The following is a 15,969-nucleotide window of genomic DNA, read 5'->3' as shown; positions in this document are numbered from 1 at the left end:
GCCTGAAGGTAGTTTTGCTATTTTCTTCCCCGGTATTAAAATACTTTCTATACATAAGAAAATTTGTCGCAACTCTGCTTACAATTATGAAATCATCACCATATGAAATCAGTTAGATTACTTATACATTTAGTTTGGGCTACTATAAAATCCTCTCCTTTTCAAGTGAAGTGTGGTGTACCCCAGGGGTCTGTATTAAGACCACTTCTGTACCTTGTGTATGTTGATTCAATGCGCTGCTACTTGCCTGAGTGTTTTATTGCAATTTTTGCGAACAGTATTGCAATACTGTTCTAACTGTGTCTGGCCGATCCGTTGATGATTTGTTGTTGAAAGTAAACAGGGTCTTAAAGTCTTTTTTTGTATTTACAAGATTGAACCTTTTGTCAAAGAATGTTAAATAAAAACTAATTTTATGATGTTTAGAAGTATTCATAAGCCGCTAAGTGTTGAAGGACGGGCATTTTTTAATGGTAGGGCTTTGTCACAAGTGCATGAAGTGCGTTATTTGGGCTTCCAGCTTGATTGTAATTTATCTTGGAGGCCCCATAGTGATCTTGTTGCAGCTAAAGTTGCTAAAGGTCTGGGAATTTTACGCCAATTAAAGCATGTTTTACCATTATCAGTTCTTCTATTACTGTACCATACTATTGTTACGCTTTATATTCCTTATGGTTGTGTTCTTCGGTCTAGTAATGCTTATGCAAATTTTAAAAGAGTGCAGATTCTTCAAAATAAAATAACATGTCTTCTTGGTAGTTATATGCAAAATGTGAAGGAAACAGCGTCGTTTTTTTAAGAAATTACGAGTGCTTAATATTGGTCATATTCGCGATTATCAAGCTGCTGTTTTTGCTTATCGATGTTGGAATTATCTACGTCCTACAGCTTTTACTGTAGGGAGGCGATTAGGGAGGCGGATAATTTTGTTGTTGAGTACCAAGACACCACACGTGCAGGTTTCGGAATTTGGTATTTAGTTCCGGCTATTTGGAAGGATATCCCAGCTGGCATTCGGGAAGCTGAGCACATTGGGTTATTTAAAGTTAAGTTTAAAACACATTTATTGGGAGAGGGTAGTTAATTTTGGTGTTATTTGTGATTTGAGAGAGTGTTTCTGTAGCTTTTTTTTCTTTTGTAGATGATTTTTGTTATTGGTTGAGAATTAGAGGATTGCAGCCATCCATGATCAAGCTTTTCGAGCCTACCCCGGGCGGCTGTGTGTATATATAGTTTATTTTGTAATTATTAGTGAATAGAATAAATTTGTCAAAAAAAATTAGTATAAGGGCTCAAAATCTTCTCTGTCTGACTCATATTTAATTTATAGGCTTTGCTTTTTATTCGCTGTCCTCTTGTTATCATTACCAAAGAAACGAAAGCTTAGTCAACAGCTACCCAGACTACCTAATCGATCCTTGTCCAGAGGCAACTCATCGTTGGACAGCTGAAACTTTTCCATTCCATTCTAACGGGTTTTCTTCCCCAGAAGTAACCCTCCGAGTTGTCAACTTTCTTCAACGAATCACTAAAGATTTTAACGAGTTCAAAAGACACTTGGTAAGATGGTTTTGAATTCAGTATACTTTCAGGTTTATCTTTGCAACCAAGAGGCTGGTAACTGCTCCATTTGTGGAGCAAATGGTTCCGTATGATTCAAACCAGTCTCCTATATGTTTGATGCAGGGTGAGGCGGAAAAACCAAATTCCTACTACAGGTACAAGTAAGTAAGTAATTATATATCTGAGAGCTTCCTTGCTGATTCTATTATTGAACTTTGTGATAAAGTTTATTTGTGAGCAACTCTATTTCACAAAAATAAATATTTTCAAAGATATAATGTTTTGAAGGTTCCAAATGGCATTACCCATTGTCTCGCATTTTACGTTTGGGTTTCTTGCAAGCTATTTAGTCAAGATTAGTTTTCATAAAATAAAAAAAAATGCGCATAATTTCAAGCTATAAAGAATTTTGGGTGATGAAATATGATATTGAAAATTTAGTAAACAAATTTAAATTATAATTCCATTTTCTAAATAGGATTTTACTCCCCAATAATTCGCTGAAATGATTCCAGAACGCTTAAATAGTGTATCTAGTGTACGACACCATAGTACACGTTATTTAGCCGCTAATGAGCCCACGGAAAATGCTCTAGGAAAAATTTCAAAAGAATAATTGATGAACCTTCAGCTCTGTGGGAGAAAACAAATGTGGGTACCCAAATTCAGGCAAAAAATCTATTCATTTAGCCTGCATAACTATTTTCTTAAATATGATTAAAACGAAAGCAAAAAATTTCTAGTTGCTCAAAGAGTTTTCCCAACTTATATTTGTAGAAGCATATTGTAAGAGCTTATAGAATATATCAAGCCATTGCTTCTCTTAAATTAAATTGCTTCCATTAGCATTGTAACAACATATGACATTTTGACATAATTGGCATTATAATATTATGACATATATGTGACAATGTTTCTATTCTTTTAGAGTCTTGACATGTGTGAGGATTTTTCTCTCCGATCATTGGATCAACTTCATTCCCATATTCTACGACCGGTTAGTATACAATTTTTTTACACTTTTAATTCTTTGAAAAGCTGAACAAGGGGATAATTTACCTGCCTAACTTTGTGAAAAAATATATAAGGAATCGTATGGACTATGAACTTTAGAGAAATAAAAGTGATATCCTAAATAAACAAAAGTACACTGAGTGTCCAATTGTTCTGAATTCTCTTTATAAATGACATTGAGCTACAAGAATGAGTGTCATCTAAGGTTTAATAATAACAACTAAACAAAAGAAATAACAACTATGAACAGGAAATTTCCACTAGCAGGAAGCTTAAAACTGTCTTAAATGAGCAAGTATTCATAAGGAGATGTTGATCATTGTCATCATTGGGAAATTAATGAAAATAATATGTACAAAAAATTTTAAATGTGACCTCGATAGAAAATCACAATCAGAACGTTTCTTCCAAATGCACCTGTAAATTATACACGAGTCGAACAAAATCAATTTTTCAGGATTGTATCAAATAAACTAGCCTTGCTATCCCTACGTTGAAACTGGATAGTATTTCCAGTGAGCAGCAACCCTAGTCTTTCTTCGTCACTCGGATTGTCCATGAGAGTGCTTCTAACATTAAACTTTATCGGTCACTAGAACTAAATAATCTTCTAAGGTTGTTTCGGTGTGGTGGAAAACAGAAGTCTTTTGGTTCATACTCTCTTTTTCTCTTTTAATTTTTGAATGAGCTCTTTGTTTGAATAAGCCCTCTCTAAATTTTTACGAACGTTGGTGGATACAAAAATCCCCTGAAAAGTTTCAAGGCAAAGAAGAACAGAATCAGGGATGCAAAAACAGTTTCAGGTCATGTTTTTTTCTGGGGATAGGACGTCTTTAACTAGCTTTCAACTTATTGGAATTCTAGATAGCAGCCAGGTTAATTTAGTTTAATGTACACATCCTAGTCTTCTATTTTGTAATGGGATAGTCAATGGGAGCGTTTCCAATGGAATAACAAAAACTTTTATACCCTTTTTTGGACACTATGGTGGAAAACAACAGTAAGTTGAAATTCTGAGGCATAATGAATTTTGATACCTGAAGTGCAACTATCAATAAAACATAAAATCTTTTTAATTAACTCTCTCTCTATTTTATAATACTTTAAGTTTGAAGCAATGACCCCTGACATTGCATTCAGCTTTATTTTATTTTTTTTGCGGGGAGGGAGAGGATCAGAAATACCCAGAAATTCCTACCAATGTATGATGGCTGCTAGTAGGTAACCTGGTTAGGTTTTGACAACCTGGTGCTAGTAGGCAACTTCCTTAAGTTTTACATATTCCGCAATTTTTCTACATTTATTTTTACTTTCCTTAATGACCTGTATTGTTTTTTGTCTTTCTTTAATTTTTTTTTGTCTTGTTTCATTATGCTTGACCTTTTTTCCGAGAAATGTAAAATTGGGCTTTTTTTCTTGTAAAAGCAAATTAGGAGTATAATTTTTTTTTTTTTTTTTATAAATTAGCTTACACAGCAAAGTTACTTGAGAAATATATGGACCTCCTGATTTTCCAAGAATTTCCATGAAAGATTCGTTTAAGAGGTATTTAGTAAAACTTACTTTCTTTTTTAGACCGTAATATATGACCCCTCTTCTTTCCTTCTCAGGTTGCAATTGCAGATACTTGCAATACTCTAAACTAAGCATCGGCACTGTTACTGTTTTTGTCTAGCCAGTTTCTATTTCTGTTTTCTAAAAAACAGAAACAGAAAACAGACACAGGACATCTGTTTTTGTCGGACCTGTTTCTGTTCTGTTTTTTGTTAACCTGAATATTTTCGTTTCTGTTTTTTATTACCTGTTTTCTGTTGTTTTTTTTATGCTTTTTTTTCGTTTGACCAAATGCTTGCGTTTACGCTACTGTTAAAGCTTGCTAGCTTGGGGTAATAGAAAGGTCTACATGCTTCGATCACCTCCTTCACCTTTATTTAACCAACGCTCTCCTCTTGGGAGAAATTGAAGTAGAGCAAGTTGTTGAATGTGAATCTCACGACAATGATGATGAACTGGAAGAAGGCTCAAGTAGAGAACAAGAGATTGATGCAGACAATGATGATCTACCCGATGTCATAGATGAAGATACTGCTAATACCGCGTCTGATATTGATGACCCTGACAAGTTATATGAATAAAGTGCATGTGATGAGTGGACTGAAGCTAAATTTGACTCTGGAGGCAGCACTAGAGACATAGTTTTTATTTTATGTTATTTAGCTAGCTCTTGTAACTAATGCTTTTTCAGCTAAAAATGAGCTCTAGTCTAACTATAAGAAATCCTCCGGAGATTGAGAACCTGTAGCTCAATATTAACTTTAAAGCTGGTCCAAAACAGAGCCAGAAGCTTGCAGTACTGTTACCTTTGATCTTAGAACAAAATAAGTAAGGATGGATTGTTTGCAAAGAAGTGGAAGCTTTATAGTAAAAATCAGTAGAAAAGGTGGCTTTAGTGATTTATTAGTGTTTGTATTCAACGAATCCATTCTATGCAAAAAAATATTCGATGCTGCTTCAGCAATGTTAATTACTACCTCCATTAGGCTTCAATGTTAATCTTAGCAAAAAAAAACAAATTTTCTTTATTTTCGAAAAAAAGCCCGAAACCTCTTGAAAATGTCATTCGATCAAAATAGAAGGTGTATCATTGAAATCTCCATGTTCGAAAACCCCTAACCAGTGGTATACAGTCTCCACCCCAAAAAATAAAGAAATTCGTATTTTAGCATGGATAGTGCAAGCAATCCAATGTGCAAGAACAACTGATGGCCCACTCGAAACCAGAATGTTTCTAAGTGACAAGTTCAAAGTTTGAACTTCAGTTTGTTTTCCATTTTATTCAAAGCTGTTGGGCTTTTGTATTTGAAAGAAAAGTTTGTTTCTTCTATTCCATACTCTGTTGTTCAACATCCTGAGGTGGTGAAGACGAAATCGTGTTATACCTAGGTCCTCTAATAGGTTTTAGAATCGCATGTGCGGCCGGGGTCGTGTTTTATGCGCAAGTGGTTATTTAAAAATAAAATAGATCGGTGAATTTGGGATGGTTTCAAGTGGTTTCTTTATGCAATCTTGGGAATTACAGCGTACAACTCACCCAGTATAGATGACAGGGTGCAGTATCTTAAAAAATAGGAAAATAAACGAAAAAACATCTGTTAAAACAGTTATTTTTTTATAATAGCAGCTGCTTTCTGTTTTTCCAAGAAACAGAACAAAAAGTAGAAATAGGTCACCTGTTTTGAAGGACATGTTTCTGTTTCTGTTCTGTTTTTTTTTTTTTTTTTTTTTTTCAGTTTATGTTTTTCTGAAAAACAGAAACAGTGCCGATGCTTACTCTAAACTTTTATTAGTACAAAGAAATTTAGTGTAACATAATCGTGACATTATTTCCTCTTTTAGAAGCAGTTCCATCTGGCGAATTCCCTTATACTGGCCATTGCACACCTGAAATTTCTTTACCGGGATTCCGACATAGAGACAACTTCCTGTACAGATGGATACCCTCAGTCAAAATATCGTTTACTGACATTTAAGTAAGTACCAGCAAGAACAACCTTAAATAGTATAAATGTCTAAGCACATATATATATATATATATATATATATATATATATATATATATATATATATATATATATATATATATATATATATATATATATATATATATATATATATATATATATATATATATATATATATATATATATATATATATATATATATATATATATATATATATATATATATATATATATATATATATATATCTTTATAAACAAGCAATCATTGTATATTTATGTATGTATTTTTTCTCGAAAACGGTTCCATATTTTTTCGCGAAAATTTTCATGTACAGAGATGTTTACATTAAATTTCTTAAAGAGCGAAAACCCAGTGATTGCTAAAATATTTGCATATTTTTTGACAAGGGATTATAACAATTCAAAAACCTTAAAAAAAAGTATTAAACTTAGTAGAAATCGTTGTTAGAAATCGGGCTTGCGGTAATAATCAAATATCTTTGAATAGGCTTCAATATGAAAAGATTTTCAATTGCGTAAACAGAAAAAAAAACTGGTAATTGCAAAAATGTTTTTATATACTTTAACAAGGGATTACAACAATTCCAAAACCTTATAAAAAAACCAATAATTTGAAGCTTAGTAGAAATCGTTGTTAGATAAATATCGTTGCCGAAATTCTTATCTTACAAGTATAAGCAATGTCTTTTAAAGACATGAAACAAAGTTGAAAAAATTTTTAGGTTCAATTCAGAGTCGCTAAAATTATTATTTAAACAGCAAAAATGTTTAAGGTGCCTGAGCAATAATTTTAATTTTTAAATTCAAACTAGAAAAATACTTGATTGATCAAAAACTTTTTGCACAAAATAAGTTTTTAAAAAAAAATTAAAGAACTCTATTAAACTAAAAATGAACAAAATAGAATCAAATAATCTACCTAGCCTACAACTACCACAAATCAGCATCAACAATGAATGAAACTCAAAACGAACAGAAATTAAAATAAGTCAAACTCAAAACGCGCCGAAGATAATCTGAGTACGATTCTAAACCCCCTCTGCTTTTTAAAAGCCAGAAAATAACTTTTACTTTAGTGAAAAAAATTCAAATGAATTTACTGGAAAAAATGTGCATTGTCAGTTTAATATACATATGCTGATATTTATTCCTTAAAATATTAATTATTTTTTTATTTCTTTCAGTTATAAAAGTGAAAACATTTTAAAGAATTTTTTCAGTAAAGTGCAAATTATATTCTAGCTCTTAGAAATTATAGGGTTTAAAACCCTACTCAGATTAATTTCTGCTCGTTTTGAGTTTGACTTATTTTAAGTTATGTTCGTTTTGGGTTTCATTTATTTGTTGATACTGATTTGTGGTAGTTGTATGCTTGGTAGATTATTTGGTTCTATCTTGTTCATTTTTTGTTTAATGGAGTTCTTTACGTTTTTTTTTTAAAACTTATTTTGTGCAAAAAGTTTTTTCGATTCATTTCTATTCGTTATTACACAGATTATTTGATTCTATTTTGTTCATTTTTGGTTTAATGGAGTTCTTTACTTATTTTTTAAACTTGTTTTGTGCAAAAAGTTTTTTTGATTAATTTCTGTTCGTTATTACACAGTTTATTTGATTCTATTTTATTCATTTTTGGTTTAATGGAGTTCTTTACTTTTTTTTAAAACTTATTTTGTGCAAAAGTTTTTTTGATTAATTTCTGTTCGTATATTGACATAGCCTTTTTCCGGGAGGAAGACTGAGCCTCTTCTGAAGTTAAACAACCATCACTTCCATTAGAATCTTTAACACACCCTGCACATAACTTACAACCCTTGGCTCTAATCTCTGGGGTTTATTTCAACCCCAATAGCCTTGTTATATTATATTTAGACTATTTTGAATAGAATGGCGATCTCAAAATTTCTATTAGACGCGTTTCGGGACAATATGACGTGTGCGTAGAGAGGAGAGGGTAGCTGCCCTTGATCACTTCGACCCTTAAAAAGGGAACTAGAATGTCTGATTACCAATCCAGTGAGCCTCCTTTGAAGTTTATGCGGCCACACTTGATATAAAAATCCTATACATCCCTGGATATAACTTACAACTCTTGCCCTGAGGGCTGGGGGTATTTGTTATCCTGAAAGACATAATTTCCAGACCTTTCTAATAGGTTTAACAAAATGGCTATATCAAAATTTTGATTGGAAGTGTTTGGGGAAATGATAGGCGTGGAGGAAGACATTTGCCCTCTGATCACTTTTGACTAATAACAAAGGTACTATTCCTCTCAATTTCCAATCTAATGAGCCCTTTTTGAAGCTTCTAAGACATAATTCTATAAAAACATTATATGCCCCAAGGGCATAACTTACGACCCTTGTCCTGAGGGCTACGGGGGAGGGATGTCATTTTCAAAGACTTATTTCCAGACCTTTCAACTACGTTGAATAAAATGGCCACATCAAAATGTTGATGGGGATTTTTTTGGTAAATGATGGGCGTTGGGGGGGGGGATTATCTTTCTGATTACTTTCGATTATTAAAAAGGGCAAAAGCCCTCTCAATTTCCAATCGAAAGGGCACTTTTTGAAGTTTTTACGAGATTACTTTCTATATGACATTATATGACCATGGCATAACTTACAACCTCAGCCCTTAGGCCTTTGGGGGGTTGTCAAACTCAAAAACATAATTTCCAGACCCTTCAACTACGTTCAACAAGATTGCTATACCAAAATGTTGATTGGAAGTGTTTGGGAAAATGATGGGGATGGGGGGTATTCGCCCTCTGATCGCTTTTGACTATTAATAAGGGTACTAGCCCTCTCAATTTCCAACTGAATGAGTCCTTTTTGAAGTTTCTATGACAACGCTGGCAAATACTTAATTTCTAGAACTTTCAACTACGTTGAACAAAATGTCTATCTCAGAATTTTGATTGGGTGTGTTTGGGGAAGTGGTGGGCAGGAAAGGGGCGTTAGTTTCCCTCCAGTCACTTTAGACTATTATATAGGGCACTAGTGCTTTCAATTTCCAATCGAATGAGCCCTCTCTATAGGACCCAATCGAATGACCTCCAACGCTTTCTATAAAGCCTTATATACCCCGAGGGCATAACTTACAACCCTTGCGCTGAGGGCTGTGGGAGGAGTGTCATTCCTCAAAGACATAATTTCCGGACTTTCCAACAACGTAGAACAAAATGGTTATCTCAAAATGTTTATTGAATGTTTTTGGAGAAATGGTGGTTGTGGGAGGGGTGTTAGTTTTCCTCTAATCACTTTTGACTAATAAAAAGGGCACTAGCCCTTCGAAGTTTCTAATTTTTCGAAATTTCTATGACAACGCTCTCTATAAAACCTTATATGCTCCCAGGGTATAGCTTAAAATCCTTGCCCTGAGGGATATGGGGGGGAAAGTTATCATCTTCAAAGGCATAGTATCTAGAACTTTCAACTATGTTGAAAAAAATGGCTTTCTAAAAATTTTGATCGGATGTGTTTGGGGAAATGGTGGGTGCAAGACGGGGGTTAGTTGCCCTTCAATCAGGTTCGACTAGCCTGTTAAAAAGGGCACTAGCCCTTTCAATTTTCAATTGAATGAGCCTTTTCTGAAGTTTCTATGACAACATTTTCTACAAGAAACCTTATATGCCCCCAGGGCATGTCTTACAACCATTGCCTTGAAGGCTGTGGGGTGGAGGGGGTTGTCATCCTTTAGAGCCTAAACTCTAGAACCTTCATCTACGTTGAACAAGATAGCTATCTCAAAATTTTGATTGGATGTATTTGGGAAAATGGTGGGTGTGAGAGGAGGGTTAGTTGCATTCACTTTCGACTAGTAAAAAGGGCACTAGCCCTTTCGATTTCTGATCGAAGGAGCCCCTTTTGAAATCCCTACGAAAACCCTTTCTATAAAACCCTTATATGCCCCCAGGGCATAATTTACAGCCCTTGCCCTGAGGGCTGTGGGGAAATCACCATAAAAGGCCTAATTTCCGGAACTTTTAACTACGTTGAACAAACTGAATATCACAAAATTTTGATTGCATGTGTTTTGGGAAATGGTGGGCGTGAGAGGGGGGTTACTTGCCCTCCAATTACTTTCAACTATTAAGAAGGACACTAGCCCTTTAAATTTCCACTTTAGTAAGTCCTTTTTGAAGTTTTACGACAACATTTTCCATGAAAAAAAAACCTTGGCATATCTTAAAACCCTTGCCCAGAGGGCTGTAGGGGGAGTTTCATCCTCAAAGACATAATTTCCAGAAATTTCAACTGCGTTGAACAAAATACCTATCTCACAATTTTGATTGGATGTATTTGGGGAAATGGTGGGTGTGAGAGGGGGGTAGTTGCTCTCCAATCACTTTCGACTATTAAAAAGGGCACTAGTCCTTTCAGTCTCCAATCGAATGAGCCCTTTTTGAAGTTTCTACGAAAACACTTTCTATAAAAACTTTATATACCCCCAGGGCATAACTTACAACCTTTACACTGAGGGGTTGGGGTGGTTGTCATTCTAAAAGACCTAATTTCCAAAACTTTCAACTACGTTGAACAAAATGGCTATCTCAAAATTTTGATTGAATGTGTTTGGGGAAATGGTGGGCGTGAGAGGGGGTTTAGTTGCTTTCAAATCACTTTCGACTATTAAAAATGGCACTAGCCCTTTGAATTTCCAAGCGAATGAGCCCTTTTTCAAGTTTCTTAAGACAAAGCTTTCAATAAAAACATCATATGCCCCCAGGGCATAACTTATAACCCTTGCCCTGAAGGCTGTGGGGGAAGTGTCCTGCTCAAAGACATAATTTCCAGAACTTTCAACTGCGTTGAACAAAATGGCTATCTCAAAATTTTGACTGAATGTGTTTGGGGAAATGGTGAGCGTGGAAGGGGTGTTAGTTGCCCTCCAATCGCTTTCGACTGTTAAAAAGGGCACTAGCCCTTTTAATTTCCAATCGAATGAGCCCTTTTTGAAGTTTTTACGACAACACTTTCTATAAAAACCTTATTTGCCCCCAGGGCATAACTTACAACCCTTGCCCTGAGGGATGTGGAGGGGTTGTCTTTCTCAAAGACCTAGTTTCCAGACCTTTCAACTACGTTGAACAAAATTTCTATCTCAAAATTTTGATTGGATGTCTTTGGGGAAAGGTGGGCGTGAGACAAGGGCTAGTTCCCCTCCAATCAGTTTCGACTAGCCTATTAAAAAGGGCACTAGGCCTTTCAATTTTCAATTGAATGACCCTTTTTTGAAGATTCTACCACAACATTTAAAAAAAAAAAAAAAACTTTATATGCCCCCTGGGCATACCTTCCAGCTTTTGACTATTAAAAAGGGCACTAGCCCTTTGAATTTCCAATCGAATGAGCCTCTTTTTGAAGTTTCTACGACAATGCCTTCTATTAAAACCTTACATGCCTCCAGGGCATAACTTACAGCCCTTGCCCTGAGGGCTGTTGGGGAGTCTCCTCCTCAAAAACCCAATGAGAAATCAGCTACGTTGAACAAAATGGCTATCTCAAAATTTCGATTGCAAGTGTTTGGGGAAATGGTGGGCGTAGAAGGGATGTTAGCTGCCCTCCAATCACTTTCGACTATTAAAACGGGCACAAGCCACTCCAATTTCCAATTGAATGAGCCCTTCTCAAAGTTTCTACAACAACTCCTTTGATACGAAGTGCCCTAATCTAAAGGGGAAAAAAATAATAAATAATAAATTGTGCCAAAATCGTTCTTTATTTAGACAGCGCTGCCTATGATAAAATCCACTCGCTACGTGAAGAGGCTTACAAGCTTGAACAGAATAGTTATATAATGTCAGTAGGAAGGCCCAAAAACGAAAATTTGCAATTATTACAAATGATGATTCGATATGTTGACAAAGAATTACAACAATTCAAAAACATTAAAAAAGAAAACCTTTTTAAACACAAACAGCTATATAATGTCAGTAGTAAGGCCAAGAAACCGAAACTTGTAATTGTTACAAATGATGATTCTCTATTTGACAAGGGATTACAACAATTCAAAATCCTGAACAATGAAAACCAGAAGTTTGAAGCTTAGTACATATCGTTGTTAGAAATCAGACTAGCTTCAATAATGAAATATCTTTGAACAGACTACAGTATGAAAAAACACGAAATTGCGTAAAGAGCCAAAAACCAGTAATTGCAAAAATATTTGTATATGTTTTTACAAGGGATTACAACAATTCAAAATCCTTCAAAAAGAAAACCAAAAGTTTGAAGCTTAGTAGACATCGTTGTTAACAAAAAACTAGTAATTGCAAAAATATGTGTATATACTTTAACAAGGGATTACACCAATTCAAAAACCTTAAAAGAACAAGTTTGAAGCATAGTAGATATCGTTGCTAGAAACTGGACGTGCTTTAACATCCAAATATCTTTGAAAAGACAGCAAATAGTCTCAAATTGTCTGCGGTTAGAAGACAAGCGACAATGAGAATCCATTTATAGAAGCCTGCCACGTGTCGAGCGCCTGGGCACGGCGGTGAAGCCGCCTGGCTCCTATATATATATATATATATATATATATATATATATATATATATATATATATATATATATATATATATATATATATATATATATATATATATATATATATATATATATATATATATATATATATATATATATATATATATATATATATATATATATATATATATATATATATATATATATATATTATGTTTAAGAGGTAATTACTTGGCGGAAAAAAAAAAAAAAAAAAAAAAAAAAAAAAAACTGTCGTCCTAATCCAGCAATTGAGACAAATGTGCACTTGAACGAGGCTTTCACCTTACCCATCTATCCAACTACCTAGGACCAAACAGTATACCCGAACCATCAACCAAATAGAAATGTCCAAATCCATGCAAAGTCGTCATCAATAAATGTAAGTCGTTGTAAATTTACATGCAAAAGGACCTTAAATCTAGCGAAATATTTCTAAGTAGAACATTCCATTTAGGGCTCATCAGAAGAAATACCACCTGCCTTAACGGGTTTCGAGGCTTTGCTTTCTTTACCCGGCACAGTGGAGCCTCTACCCTAAGATCTATATGGTATCCCTGTGTCAGGTAAAACCTGTGAAATATATATATATATATATATATATATATATATATATATATATATATATATATATATATATATATATATATATATATATATGATATATATACATAATATACATGATGTGTTTGTGTGTGTTTATCTCTATAAGTGAGTCTTGTGTGACCCTAATCCCTCCACAGTGAAGTGGAGGAGCTAGTGAATGCTGGGGAATGCAGGTACTTACTGGTACTTACTGGTTCAGTAAGCAAAGGAGTAAAGAAAAATGTTGTCGTTTATTTAACCCTGAGCAAAATTGAAGAAAATGAAAATAATACAAAATGATTTACCTAACAAACCGAATAAACTCAGAAAAGTATACATACATCACAACCTCAATTAACAGATTTTAGCTATGAGTCTTAAAACTGAGGAACTCTTAAAACTCTCTATCTCCATCTCGCTTTCTATCTCCATCTTTCTTTCTCTCTCTCTTTCTGTCGGGAAAGGAAAAGCAGCATAACGCCTTCAGGGAAAAGGATTTACTTTCACATATTACAATCCCGCATTTTATGCTTTCACGCTGCATATCCCGATATGTTGCACCTAACACATTTTGAAAACTCGGGTCAAATGATATCTTCTGATTTACTCAGGTTCACAGGCCGTTCCAGGAGTATCCCTTTGGGAAACTTTAGGAGCTCTTGCCTAGCGAAAAATTCCTAAGAGTTCCAAGCTGATCTGACAGCCACAACCGAACCAAGCCTAAGAACTTTAAAACTAAGGAACTTGTTCAGATTTCTTTGCTCTTCGTGATCGAAAAACTCTGCACTACTAAATTGTAGCTACACATTGTGACCTCGTGTTATAATGCTAAATGAAACGTATTTTCTTAGTCTTTTGAATATTTTAATCTTAAAGTTTAAATTACTCAGATATTTTCTTAAAGGAAAATGTGTTTAGATTTTTTTTTTTTCTTATTTTTTAGGTTGTCAGAATCCTTGACTAAATTATTTTGTATTGAGACGCTACGAACAAAACTGGAACCGGAAACAAAAGGTGAGATATATCGCCATCTATCTTCAAGAAGTATTCTACGATTTCATGAATGTTCACTTAGGCAAATGAGGGATTGTGTAGTTGCAACCTTTATTAGAAAGGTATTAAATGTATTCCAGTCTGAGATAAAGCTTGAATCTCTTGTAAACGAGTGATAGAACATGTTATTTTAGGAAAAAGAAGGGCCAGATTCAAGCTAAAGCCTGGAATGTCGCACAATGAATTTTTATGTTTCAGCAAAAAGTTTAAAATTTAAAGAACAAAAACTAAGAAATGATGTAATAACTACGGAACATAAAAGGTATGTGTAAAAACATATAAACATATCACTGTTTTTATTTTTGTCAATTAAAAGCATAAAAAAAACTTGACATTTGAATATTTAGTAAAAAAAAGAAAAGGGAGAAGCAACGTAGGAAGAGTTAAAGAACTTTAAAATCATAAGAAGAAAAGGTCTGCTCTCTGTGCTCATACCTGTGTACTATCTGTGCTATCAAAAATTTTCTTGAATAAGAATACAGCCTTATATGATCGTTGAGCATCAAGGAATAATAGCCGAAAACAAACCCAGCATACCCAGAAAAGCCAAGATCAGGCTTATTCAAAAGTAATAAGTGTGAATATCAAAAAAAGAATTAAAATAAATTTCCATTTATTGAAAATATAAATAGTCTATACATGAAAGAATAAATAAAAACAGTATATTAGACTAAAGGTTATAAAAGAAAGCCTCCACACAGAGATCCGACTAGCTTATATGTTTTTTGTTTTTTTCATTTTGAACTTTCTTAAATATGTAAAAGAATTCGAGGTAGGAAACCTCTAAAAATTAAATTATATTATTAACATTGAAGTTTATTTTGTTCATATGATTGTTTTTTTCTTTTAATAATTCATATATATAAACTATGTTATAAACTGTTTAATGGTAAGTTAACACATACTAGAAAAAATAGTTTGTAAGCTTTTGAAAATGGTTGCTTAGCGGTTAAAAAATTGCTATTGACTGGTCTTGCATGTAGAAAAAAAATCTTACTGGGTCATTTTCTTTCCTTCATTGTACTTATTTTCCACGGTCATTCCCATGACCATGAACTTCATTACACTTTTAGATTTTCATTTTTGAGTTAAAATCAAATATCACGTGTCAAAATATAAACCTAGCGGGTTTTTAGCTTGGGGCCTCTTTACAGCAAAGCTACCCTCAAATTTGTATTCGATATTTTTAGAAATTCCAAAATACCAATTTCGGTAGAAATTAAAGATCATTTGTGAAATATATAGGCTACTTAACGTATCTTGAACATATGATGAACAGCCAATCTTTGCTGTCGTCATGGTAAAACGACTATACTTTTAAGTAATTTAAATTTTTTCTGCTTTTATTTAAAAGATCGCTACCGCATTTATTCGGTACTTAACAAATACTTACACTTACACACCGATAAATCTTCTTAGTTTAAGTTGCAATCCTTCTAGTAACTAACTCTTAAGAGTTACAGGGATTCAACATCCCCAAAGAAGAATGCTAAAATGGTATTGAAATTAGACCCCCAAAATCGAAATCACATGACGGAAGCAAGGTTATAGGTATTTTGCTCTGTTATAGGTTATAGGTATTGTTGTTGCTTTAGGTAGTGGAAAATATTTTTTTTTTCTCCTTCCATCCCTATGTTCTATGACAAATTGTAAATAAAATATTATCTGATTCTGAG

The 15,969-nt window shown here is 33.8% G+C and overlaps 1 protein-coding gene across 1 annotated transcript; it reads left to right on the top strand.

Moving 5' to 3' along the window:
• Positions 1 to 1,324: 1,324 nt before the first annotated feature.
• Positions 1,325 to 14,872, top strand: LOC148950617 (uncharacterized). The gene is made up of 4 exons (XM_089091673.1): positions 1,325 to 1,560; positions 2,492 to 2,560; positions 5,974 to 6,107; positions 14,184 to 14,872. The coding sequence occupies exons 2-4, from the start codon at positions 2,501 to 2,503 to the stop codon at positions 14,407 to 14,409; spliced, it is 420 nt and encodes a 139-aa protein (XP_088947799.1). The 5' UTR covers positions 1,325 to 1,560; positions 2,492 to 2,500; the 3' UTR covers positions 14,410 to 14,872.
• Positions 14,873 to 15,969: the final 1,097 nt, after the last annotated feature.

The sequence above is a fragment of the Artemia sp. Qi Xiang Cuo genome, chromosome 7 (assembly GCF_049724085.1).
Source record: "Artemia sp. Qi Xiang Cuo chromosome 7, ASM4972408v1, whole genome shotgun sequence".
NCBI classification, from domain to species: domain Eukaryota; kingdom Metazoa; phylum Arthropoda; class Branchiopoda; order Anostraca; family Artemiidae; genus Artemia; species Artemia sp. Qi Xiang Cuo.
The sequence above is the reverse complement of the archived record's forward strand: the minus strand, read 5'-3'. Positions and strand labels throughout refer to the sequence as shown.